Genomic DNA, 12761 nt, shown 5'->3' on the forward strand with positions numbered 1-12761 from the left:
CTGTATGAGGTCTGGACTATAGACACATCTAGGTGTTATCCTCTGTCTGCTGCTGAATTCTGTGTAACATCGGGCAACTCACTCTTCCCCCTTCCATTCCTGTCCATCTAATGTAAACGTAAAAGTAGAAAGATGATTGCTACATTCTTAGCTAGCATTCAGTACAGTCTTAAGTCTTTATACATTTACTGTGGAAACAATAAATAATGCTATTTTTACAAAGCTTTTCTTATCTAGAAATCTCTAAATTATGAATATATAACAGAGTAGGAGAATTAAAGTGCAGTGGCATTCACCCACAGTTATATAGTAATCACACCAGGTTCTCTCTTTAATCAAAGATAATATGAGTATTCTAAATTGCAATCCATCAAGGCATCTCTTGAAATATGTCACACTCTATAATCCATTGATTTCATTGATACAGATTTAAGACTAAGTGTGGATGCTAAATTAAGAGTCTACAGACAAGTACCTATATTTAGACAAATTAGTCCCACTCCAAAATGACTTCTGGATTTGTCTCCATATTTAGAAGTGAATCATTAGATGAGATGATCCTCTGAATACACTCAATTATAATCTAACCTTTCTCAGTCCCAATAACAGCTGAAGTGATTCTGAAACAATTCTACAAACTGGCAGAGTTTCTTGCAGATTAAGTGAAAATGTAACATTAGCACAGGATTATATTCTCAGGAAATTCTGGGACCTACAGCACACCTCCAAAAGGAGAAAGGCTTGCCATCTTCAAATAAAAAAAGCATATAATGACTTCAGTTACTGTCTTTCTGCTTAAAAGAGGGTTTATTATGCACATTTTTCTGGAATCCTACCAAAAGCAATGAGGCAGAAAATTACTGTCTAATTGCTAAAAAGCTGAAACCGTATTGAGGATAGCAAGAGTCCATGTTCGTTCAGGTTTCCTTTATAAACATACCACATAGTAGCGAAGCAGGAGAGAATTCTTAATTTGCTATGCTATATTTTATTATATACATACACACACATGTGTATATATATATATATACAATTATACTCTGTTAATCCCAAACATTTATCTCTCTCACTGGTGGTGAAAGTATCTTAAACTAATGGAGTAGCATTGCAAGCTATTTTTCTTTTTTTCTTGAGTGGATGTCTAAACCAGCATTGCCATTAGAGATCTTTAACAGGAGTAATGATTTAAAGATGTCTTTTGTTAATATCTGTTAAACACTAAAAAAGTGATTAATGCAGGAAGAAATGGAATAAGTCCACTCATCTTGGTTGTATTTCTGTTGCAGAACTAGGCTTCTTCTACCGTGTTTCACATGGACAGCCCACAGGAATCACTTTACAGGATAATACTATTACAAATTTGCACTTTTTTTGTGTATGTAATGAATGACAGAAAAAAAACACACAGATTTGATAATTAAAACACTCAAATTCATTAACTGGCAATCAAATTATAAAATGTATTTCTCACATTGTCTTTGGTCTTCAATCAAGTATAACTACAGTTGGAGAAAAGGAGGGTACATATAAAGGCAACTGAAAGCTGTGGTGGCAGAGATAGCAAAACTGTTCTCTGATGCCCTTAGTAATATATTTCTTGGCAGGATAGCTCTGTAACAGGGCAAAATCCTGCCTTGAAGATAAATGTGAGCAGATTCCACAAGCAGAATTGCTTTTGCCAGTCCTAAGATCACACTCACAGATGTCCCAACTACTCCAAATTTCTGCCTGGCATGCTGCTTCCACAGATGATTCAGAGAGGCACAAAGGATGAGGACTCAGCACATGCCATGCCTCTGTTGCCTTTTGGACTCTCCTTTAGAAAAGAGGCAGCTGAAGACTGACGAACTGAAGGGCAGGCAAGGAAGTGGTTTCCATACTGGGAGCTGGCTTTAGAAAGAAGCAAAAGCAGAGGCCCATGACTTAATTTGTACTAAAGCAATCAGTAGGTACTGGTGGTGGGACAAAGACCCTTTTTATATGCAACTCCCTGCTTCAGTGTAAAAAAAAAAAATATAGGGACAAATCTGACATGTTGGATGTTAGTTTGGCTAGTTTATGAACCTGCCTAAGAGAAAAGCATAGGATCAGAAAAAGAAGAAGAGATCAGACAAAGGACCTAATATACAGTACCACTGACCACCCTTTTAAAACCTACAGAGGGAGCTTGGGCAAGAGTGATATTAAGTGTATGCAGAAAATGGTATTGGTTTATGCATTTCTGGTTGTCCTCTTTGCTGTTATTCTCATTACCAAGGGACGCCCTTCTGAAGTCAATACAGATTTGAATACAAATTACAGAATCTGTTTTCCCCTTTTTGAATTACAGCTTTACCATTATGCACCTGTGGCTATGTGAGACTGTTCGAAGTTGGAGGCATATCTTATTCTTACTCCCCCTGCAGAGAAGATTTAATTGCGGAAGTGGGGCAGGGTTACAGTTCCCACTTGCCTGTCTTACACCACTATGGCACTGTGAAAATGTGAGGTCCTATCATGCATATTTCCCTCACAACAGATATCAAATTTTAGCACAAACATAGTGAGGGATATATAATATCATATGACATTTTAAGTATCCATCCCTTTTTCTATTTAAGAGTGATGTGGGAATTACTGTAAACTAGATGATGGCAGAACATTTTTTTTTCTCTCAGATATATTTCTGTTTGTATCAGATTTAAATTGGTAGTATACACAGTGTCCCAAGTGTTCAGATTCATTACAAACTATGAAGATAATCTTAAAACCTCTGGGCCCCAGAAATGCTTGAGGAGTTTTGATCTGTGGTCTTGTGCTCTTCAGACTCTGGCTTCATATCTCTGCTAAATAATTTCTGACCTTGTATATGCAGCTGTATATTTTACACTGCATTATAGTATTAGTAAAAAGATACAGTAACATCAAACCTCTTAAATTCTTTGGTCACACTGATCTCTAGTGGTAAGGTATTGAAAACATCTCAAAAGGTAGAAAAAATACCATATGCAGTTACAGTTTTATTGCCTATTTGTCACAGACAAATGACTCATTTCCCTAAAACACAAGGGGAATCTACTTTTGTTTTTGTAACATACACCAAGAATCTGTTGAAGAGGAATATGTACATTTAGTACTACAAGTAATATAATGTTGTATATTTAAAACATAAGTAAAAGATGCAGGATAAAGCATTATATTTAATAGTTTGATACTGATAAGCTAATGTAATTTTTATATAAGTATATATATGCTCATATACATTTATATATCTATATATATATGTAAGTATGTATGTATATTTGACAGCCTTTTAGTGTTACCTGGTTTGCAGATGCTTGTGATTTAATTGCACTTTCATTCTAGAGAACACTGTTTGAACAACCTGGTGGTTTATCTGCAATGTAGTATTAAACGTAAGTACTCTAGCGTAAGTACCCTAGGAATATTTCCCACCAAAATCCAATTGTTCAGTCCATAAAGCCTAGTGTTTACAGTTTGAACTGAAAGGTTAAGGAACGAACTACAAAAGCTATACTCATAATGATATAAAAAAAAAGGAAAATCTACAGCCTTCACTTGTTTTCAGAGTTCAGTGTACGCTAGAGATTGGTCTTTACTGAAAATACACACATAAAAAATCCAGAAGGTCTGAAGAAAAACATATCTAAATCCAAGCTCCGAGTTGAATCTCGATTTCAGCTATAAAACACCAAACTTTTTTCCACAGCAATCATATTTTTGAATAGCAGTTCAGATAATAAAAAGCCTATTTTTCCAAGAATACTACCTAGCCTAATTAAAAAAAAAAACCTGAAAATCAAAAAATGTTTGGTTTTTTGTTTGTTTCAGCATGTGGAAAACACCCAGTAACCGAGAACAATGGAACAAGGATTGCAGGTGGAAATGATGCCAGAAGAGGGGCTTGGCCTTGGATAGTATCACTCCATTTTTATTCCAGACCCACTTGTGGAGCTTCCCTCATCAGCGAGGAATGGCTGGTGACAGCAGCACACTGCGTATATGGGTAACGTTCGCTGCACTCAGAAGCCAACACGTTCTGATACTCCCACAGCGTGCTAGTGTGCAAACGATGGACAGCCATCAGTAAAGCTGGTCTGGAGTATGACCTGAGCCATCGGTCAGTCCTGCACAGAGCAAAACACACTTTCAAAGGATCATCCTGAAACCACTGGGGAGCAGCACTTTTTAGTGGGTTTCTAGCAACTGAAATGCATTGAACTTAACCCAATGGGAGAGGATGAGAGTGTTGAGAGCTTATGAGTAAGAATTAAGGGACATACAAAATGGGACATATTGTTGTGGGTGTCTACTGCCGATCATCTAAGTTGTTGACAAGGCCTTCTACAGGCAGCTGGAAGTAGACTCAAGATCACATGCCTAGTGCTTATGGGTGACTTCAGTCACCCTGATATTAATTGGAAGGATCACACAGCCAAGTATAATCAGTCTAAAATGTTCCTGCAGTGTATTGATGATAACTTTCTGGTGCAGGTGGCTGAAGAACCACCGAGGAAAGGTGTGATGCCGGCCCTTGTATTAACAAACAAAGAAGGTCTGGTCACGGATGTTAAGGTTGGAGGCAGTCTTGGCTGTAGTGACGATGATTTGCTAGAGTTTAGTATTGTTATGGAAAGAAAAAAAGTAGTAAGCAAAATTTCTACCCTGGACTTCAATAGGGCTAACTTTGTCCTCTTCAGCGATATCCCATGGGCTAGGATTCTAGAATGTAGGAGGGCACAAGAGAGCTAGTCAACATTCATATTCTACCTACACCAGGCTCAAGATAAATGCATTCCCTGAAAAAGAAAATCAAGTAGAGGAGGCAGGAGATCTGCATGGTTAGGCAAGGAGCTCCTGGAAAAACTCAAATGGAAGAGGGAAATTTACAGTAAGTGTTAAAAGGGTCTGGTTAATTGGGAGGATTACAGCCTTTCGGCCAAGGCTCTCTTAGAATTTAGTCTGGCTAGGGAAGTGAATGAAAACAAGAAAAATTTCTTCAAATACATCAATTAGAAAAGGAAGAGTAGGGAAAAAGTGAGTCCACTGCTAAATGAAGTGGGAGATATGATAACAGAAGATGTAGAGATGGCAGAATTACTGAATGCCTTCTTTGCCTCAGTCTTTTCTCCTAAGGCCAGCCCCCAGGAATTCCAGTCACTGGAAGTAAGGGAGCAAAACTGGAGTGAGGATGACTCTCCACTTGTCATCAAGCATTTGGTTAGAGAACTATTACAAAAACTGAAAACACACAAATCCATGGGCCCCAACAGGGTGCATCCACATGTGCTGAGAGAGTCGGCTGATGTTGTGGCTGAGCCGCTTTCCATTATCTTTCAAAAATCACGGGGAATGGGAGAGGTGCCTGAGGACTGGAAAAAAGCCTGTATCACTCCAGTCTTCAAAAAGGGCAAGGAGGAGGACCCTGGCAACTACAGGCCAGTCAGCCTCACCTCCATCCCTGGAAAGATGATGGAGTGGGTCATTCTGAAGGCCATCTCTAAACAATTAGAAGAAAAGGTCATCAGGAGTAGCCAGCATGGATTTACCAAGGGGAAATCTTGCCTGACCAATCTGATATCCTTCTACAAAGGCATGACCAGATGGGTTGATGAAGGGAGAGCAGTGGATGTAATATACCTCGATTTCAGCAAGGCTTCCAATACTGTCTCCCATAACATCCTCATCGGCAAACTCAAGAAATGTGGGATAGGTGATTGGACTGTGAGGTGGATTGCAAACTGGCTCAGCAACAGAGTTCAGGGGGTTGTGATCAGTGGCACAGAGTCAAGTTGGAGGCCTGTGGCCAGTGGTGTTCCCCAGGGATCAGTGCTGGGTCCAGTTTTGTTCAATATCTTCATCAACGACCTGGATGAGGGGATAGAGTGCACCCTCAGCAAGTTCACTGATGATACGGAACTGGGAGGGGTGGCTGACACACAGGAAGGCTGTGCTGCCATCCAACGAGATCTGGACAGGCTGGAGAGCTGAGCAAAGGTGAACCTCATGAAGTGCAATAAGGACAAGTGTAGAGTCCTGCATCTGGGGAGGAATAACACCAGGCACCAGTACAGATTAGAGGATGTCCTGCTGGAAAACAGCCCCATGGAGAAAGACCTTGGAGTCCTAGTGGACAGTAAGTTGTCCATGGGACAGTAATGTGCGCTGGTGGCCAAGAGGGCCAATGGGATCATGGCATGTATTAAGAAAATGTGTCCAGCAGGTCTAGGGAGGTTCTCCTCCCCCTCTACTCTGCCCTGGTTGGACCACACCTGGAATACTGTGTCCAGTTTTGGGCTCCCCAGTTCAAGAGAGACAGGGACCTACTGGAGAGAATCCAGTGGAGAGCTACAAGGATGTTAAGGGACTTGAACATCTCTCTTATGAACAGAGACTGAGAACTGGGGCTGTTTGGCCTTGGAAGGAGACGGCTGAGAGGGGATCTTATTAACGTATATAAATATCTGAGGGGTGGGTGTCAAGAGGAAGGTGCCAGTCTCTTCACAGGGGTGCCCAGTAATAGAACAAGGAATAATGGGTTTAAGTTAGAATACAGGAAGTTCCACCTCAAAATGAGGAGAAGCTTCTTTACTGTGAGGGTGATGGAGCACTGGAACAGGCTGCCCAGAGAGGTTGTGGAGTCTCCTTCTCTGGAGACTTTCAAAACCCGCCTGGACACGTTCCTGTGTGGCTGCCCTAGGGGATCCTGCTCTGACAGGGGCGTTGGACTAGATGATCTCTAGAGGTCCCTTCCAACCCCTAACATTCTATGATTCTATGATTCTATGATTCTGTTTACTTTAGAATGAAATTAATGTAAATTCATAAGTGTCTTTCCACTGACTCCAGGGCATCTTTGCAACTAGCTAAGATGGTCATGGGACATCCATGTCTTGCTTTTTTGATTTTGATGTAGATGAAACATGTGTTTTACATGCAGGTTCTCTAAGGAGGCATCAGATTATGAATAATTTGTGACACCGATATAAACGAATAACAGCTAGCTCACTGTTTAATTACTATGTCTTACATCATTTGTGGGCTCACCTAAAGATTCTTTCACTTTCTTGTAAACCCTCAGTCCTTACTTTAAAGCAGGAAATCATAGAAACTAAACATAATTTTTGGAACAAGAGAATTGCACCTTAAACATATGGTATTAATACTGAGCATTTGCACTTAACCCATAACTAATGTGAGCCTCCATTAATTAGTTGAATCTCTGCCAGTGGTATAAAGGATGACATCATACCTCACAAAGGTAAACTGATTGTTGTCTGTTCCTCCTGTATATTTATCATAGATTGATCAAGATTTACTGTGCATCACTGGGATGAATCTTGATTTATGTGCATTGACTAGGCAATATTTGATATTCTCTAGATGGTTTTATTTATGCCATTCAAGGAAGTGATGTATATTTAAATATTTTCTAGAGTTTGCTTCCATAACATCTACAATAAAAACAAGTGCTGTAGAAGACACCTAGAAACTAGAATAGCAAAAAGAGAAACAATAATATTCATAATTATAGTAGAGCTTTCAGTACAAGGAGATAAGTATTAAGGCAGTGGAGACTTTGCCAATACACTAACGCTGCCTCACTGAATGACAGGAGCTGTGTTCCACACACAGACACTGAAATGAGAAGGATCAAGCCCTCTCAGTTTTCACGCAATAAATCAACACCTGCTTTGGTACTCCCTTTTCACTTAAATTACCTTTCTGTTTTCACTTTAATCACATTTTATCATCTTGAGTTTGCTGGAATTTTCCTAAGTGGGAGATTGCAGTTTTACATTTAACATTAAATTAACATTTAACATAAATATTACTAGTTTAGAACAAGACAACTTCTCGATGTCAAACCCAAAGATCAGCAGAAACCAATTCAGTACAACAGGCAGGACGAAAACATTTTTGAAACTATGAACTGGTTGATTAAAAAATAGCAAATAATTAAGTTCTGTGACTTAAACTAAGACTCAAACCAGTATGCGTAGCTCAGCAAAAAAAATGCAGATTAGATCACATTTTGTCTTAACATATATTTTCAACATAGATTAAAAAATTAAGAGACCAATTTTCCAAGTCTGTGGGCTGCAGCATTTCCAGTGACATTTTAGAACTATTATTCTTTAAATATTCCATAATAATTTTCTGACTGGGACTGATATTAATTGCCTGGTGGGCAGTCAGTAGTATTCTTCACAGTGTTTAAAAAGCCATAGTAATTTAGTTAATGTATTTTCCTCCTCTGCACTACTCTGTGATTAATTCTTTATAAATAATGCATTATAAGCTTAACATAAAAAATCAATCACATACTTCTACAGCGTGGATGTTAAAGATAGTATTACTATCACAAAATTGTAAGCGCATATAAACATTCTGTTTATATTTTGACAAAATATGCAAATAGTATGAATTACCAGAAAGTTAAAGATTAGCATTTTACGTAACATATTTTTCAAAGCTTTAATTAATCATTCATAATTGTGAATATTCCCTGCAACTTCTAGGAGGCAATTAAAACCATCTCAATGGAAAGCAGTTCTTGGCTTGTACGACCAATCAGATATGACACAGCCTTCAACAGTAGTTCGAAACATCGACCAAATAGTTATGAATCCTCATTACATGAAGAGTACAAAAGATAGTGATATTGCTCTCATGCACCTTCAATACAAAGTGCAATATACAGGTGAGTTCTTATTTTGTCACAAACCAGATTTACTGTGCTTTGCAAAACTCTATCTGTTGTAAGCACATGAGGGTGATGAGGTGGTTGGACATTTTTTGCAACCTAACCATTCTGGATCCAGTCAAGCACTTCCTGGATATTTTGCCCACAAAGTGGGTTTGAATTAAAGAACATTTTCTTATGTGACTTCATAAAAAGCTGAATACAGAGAAGAGAATGAAACTGATTGCTTGTTTCTCATTCACAGATTACATACAACCAATCTGCTTACCAGAAAAAAATCAACAGTTTTTACCAGGAATTAACTGCTCCATCGCTGGCTGGGGTAATATTCGGTATGAAGGTAGGTCATCTGCTTAGACAATTATGACAGGCATGAAGCCATAAAGGAAAGCTTGTTCCTCATTCCACAGACATTGCTAAGGTCAAATAGCTTAGAGAGGTACTCCTCCATATGAAAATTTGGGAAATATCTCCCTCCACCATTCCTTCTCTAAAAAGAACTAATAGAGTTATAACATTTATTAGGAAAAAAATATGCATACTTAAGATCATTAAATTATGAAAAAACTTTATTGCATCCCCTCAGAAGTTGTGATGACTACTTCTTTCAACATGAAATATGTACATCCTATTTTCATATACTAGTGGTGTAGGAGGATTAGTTTTTCTGACAATGTGCAAAAGATCTCCCCCAGAAGTCAAGCATACTGACTGTAGTGTGAAATGTATGTTCTGTTTGTATATTATATGCTCCAGATTTGGATTCTCTGTGGAATAACAAACATGCCATTTCACTTCCACAGTTGCTTGTATGCATTTGCTTCTACATTTTCAATTTAAAATTGCATTTAAAATTTTGGGTAGGAATTTGTTAAAGAAATAGTTATAAAAACTTGAAATAGTTGAAGTCACACTACGAATAGTGAAGAAACATAGGACAATTCAAGCTTCTAAGCCCGTAGTTATCCCTTAAATCTCCTCACCATGAGTTGATAGTCATTGATTTTAGTAATCTCGATTTAATTATAGCCAAATGCAGCCCTATTACGCAAATGAAAGGCAGGATTCAGTTAATGAGCACTGGTTAATCAGTGGCCATGTTCCAGGGGTGTAAGCCCGAATTGTGCAGCAGTGAGGCAGAGCTTCCTTGGTGCTCAGCAGTAGCCCCAGCATGAGGGAACAGGAACAAAACCGCCGGTGTTCCCAGCAGGATGTACATATTTATTACAGCAGGTAAACGTACTTCTTACTTCCATCAGGTCCCACTTCAAATATATTGAAAGAAGCAGTGGTCCCTCTCCTTCCAAATGAAAAATGTGAACAATTGATGCCACAATATACGATTACTGAGAATATGATCTGTGCTGGATATGACATAGGACAAGTAGATACCTGTAAGGTAAATACAAGCAATGCATTTCCACTGCTAGCACACACCACATCTAATTACTGAATAAAATGCTTCCTGATCCTCCAGTCATTAAAACCAGGACAATCGCTGTCCATGGGAGTAATTTCTCCTCATGGTATCTTTCTTATTAAATACTTTATTAGAATACAAGTTGAAAAGATAAAAAAAATCTATTTTTTACACATCTTGACATGGAGGGATAACAACCATGGTGGAAAATTTCCTATACTAAGCTTTGAATAATTACTGCGAAGTAATTCCATGAAGGAAAGAGGAACACTTTTAGGGAAAAGTAGAATACAGAGAAATAAATACAAAATAGATTGAAGTCTCAGAAATACCTCATAGAGAGAAAGCGGGAGAGAGTAATGATGCTTTTCCCCATAATCTGTAGACTACAGAGACCTTTTGTACATAGATGCCACCGTATTTCAGAGAAGCAGACTTTCTGCATCGATCTCAGATGCTGCTTGCTGGTGGTCTAGTTTTTATGCATTCCAGTTCTGCATATATCACGTTGCTTCTCTTTGAGGATGCAGCCAGAGTTGGCCATCAGGTCAGGTTTTTTTTCCAGCAATATGGAGTCTGTGGCATGGAAACTGGTTGGTTCTCCTCACTTCTGACATGGAGCACTCTCACCTAATTGCTCTCGCCTTGCCCTCACAAACTCTACCTTCACCAGGTGCAGTGACTTTGTCTAGTTTAGTCTAGAATGAGGAACATATGCAAGACTAATTTTGCTTCAGCCTCTGTAGCTTTCCTCTTTTTGCCTTCTGAACCTCATACTGGGGGGAAAAAAAAAAAAAAAAGCATAGCACCATAGGCTGATATGAAGTACAAGTGACCAGCATTGTGATCAATGACCATTCAACCATAAGCAAAGTCGAACAATGAGGCCTGACAGTGGTTCAGCCTTTAGGCTGCTGTCACCACCTTTGAGCGTTTGTGGACGCCCTGGAGTTATAGGCAGAAGAATTTTAATGGCCAAGTCCTTGCAGCACTGTCCATTCACAGGCCCATAAGACGACAAAAATAACACTGGTTCTACTAACTCAATAGACAACTAAAAATAGTAATTGTTTTCTTTCTCATCAAAACTAAGGGCTGACTCATCCCCTACTCAGGCTGGGGGATGAATCAAATTTGGGCTCCTGCACTCTGTTGCAATGCTACACCGGCTAAACTATCACAAAGGAGGTGTGAGAAAAGGACACCTCCTTTTCTGGCACCCTTGCCATCTTTTTCTCTAAATTTGAAACTGCAGAAACTTGGGGGTGACTGAAAACAGAACTGCATTTTGGCTCAACAGATTCAACTAAAAATAATCCTACACATTTACTCAGGCTTTGTGAAAGATGAAGGGCTAATTGTAAAAGCAGTAAGTCAAAAAAGTCATCTGAAACACAGTCCTGTATTGAAAGACTGATAAGATCACAACATTTAAAAAAAAAAAAAAAAAGAGAAAAAGGGAATTGATTATGTCAAGAATTTTTCCGCAGGGAGAATTCATATTGATCTCACTTTTGGTACACAAGACATGCAAGGGTACAATATCTATGATTAAGTATCGACATGAGCAAAACATCATAAATAGGCTTTGCTTCAGGGTTGACACTTCTCACTTTTAACTTTTGAATTTCATACCACAGGGAGACTCAGGGGGCCCTCTGACATTTGAAGATGGTGGCAAGTGGGTTTTGGTTGGTGTAACATCATTTGGCTACAGGTGCGCGCTTCCCAAACGACCCGGAGTGTACGTTCGAGTCACCATGTTTGTGGATTGGATCCGAAATATCATCTATTAGCTTGATATTTTTAAATGGTGGAAATAGAATTTAGAGGTTGAAAGTAAGCCACTGTATAATGCTGTAAACCAGCCTGGCATTTCAATCTCACAGTTAGAGAAACTGAATAAGTATTTACATTTCGGGGAGGAAAATATTAATAATTGAGAACTCCATTACCAACTGAGAGCAATATTTCAGTTTTTGTTGACAAATAGTTTTATTATTTTACTTTTTCTTTTATATGAGACCACAGGGAAACATTTCTTTGAACACCAATGCATTAAACGCAAGTGGAGGGCTTTACAAAGCATGGCAGTATAAAAAGAAGTCTGCAAAGGCTTTATTGAAAAATGGTCTAAATTTTCAACATGCATTTTCATTTCAATGCATAGTCCACTCTTCTCCATAATCTCCCTACATATCAGAATGAAGGTATATGTTATCTGTTTAAACTGGGTTTCACTCTTGACTATTACAAAAAGCTCTAGAATGAGGTTTATGGATTGTGCATAAAGGCTGATCATGGATCATGCTGCTTTCTAATGAATAAACTGAATGCATGCCAAACGCTCTCTCTTGTGAAATTCATTTGGAATTAATAGTTAAATAAGGATTGCATATAGCGTTTTCTTTTTAGGCAAGTGTTTTTGGCAATTATTCAAGCAATTATATATATGTATTTGTATACACTAAAACATAGACTCACAATACTGCAACTTTCTCCCATAAAAAACATTTTTTTAAAAAACCCCAACTCTGACAGTAATCAATATCAGCTATTCCCCGCAAATAAAAAGTAGGAGTTCCTTTGATACATTACATGCTTTTTCTATACTGGTGACTTTTAATACTGATT

The 12761-nt window shown here is 38.5% G+C and overlaps 1 protein-coding gene across 1 annotated transcript in view; it reads left to right on the top strand.

Annotated features, from left to right (window-relative positions):
* TMPRSS15 (transmembrane protease, serine 15) overlaps positions 1 to 11923 on the top strand; it is a gene marked incomplete at its 5' end in the record, with an annotated part of 38691 nt that extends 26768 nt beyond the window's left edge. The window contains 6 exons of the mRNA XM_009869076.1: positions 3346 to 3395; positions 3832 to 4006; positions 8523 to 8704; positions 8952 to 9047; positions 9967 to 10106; positions 11768 to 11923. Of these exons, the coding sequence (XP_009867378.1) occupies positions 3346 to 3395; positions 3832 to 4006; positions 8523 to 8704; positions 8952 to 9047; positions 9967 to 10106; positions 11768 to 11923 (799 nt within the window). The remainder of the gene's footprint in view (positions 1 to 3345; positions 3396 to 3831; positions 4007 to 8522; positions 8705 to 8951; positions 9048 to 9966; positions 10107 to 11767) is intronic.
* Positions 11924 to 12761: the final 838 nt, after the last annotated feature.

This window comes from Apaloderma vittatum, unplaced genomic scaffold (genome assembly GCF_000703405.1).
Source record: "Apaloderma vittatum isolate BGI_N311 unplaced genomic scaffold, ASM70340v1 scaffold4235, whole genome shotgun sequence".
Taxonomy (NCBI): Eukaryota; Metazoa; Chordata; class Aves; order Trogoniformes; family Trogonidae; genus Apaloderma; species Apaloderma vittatum.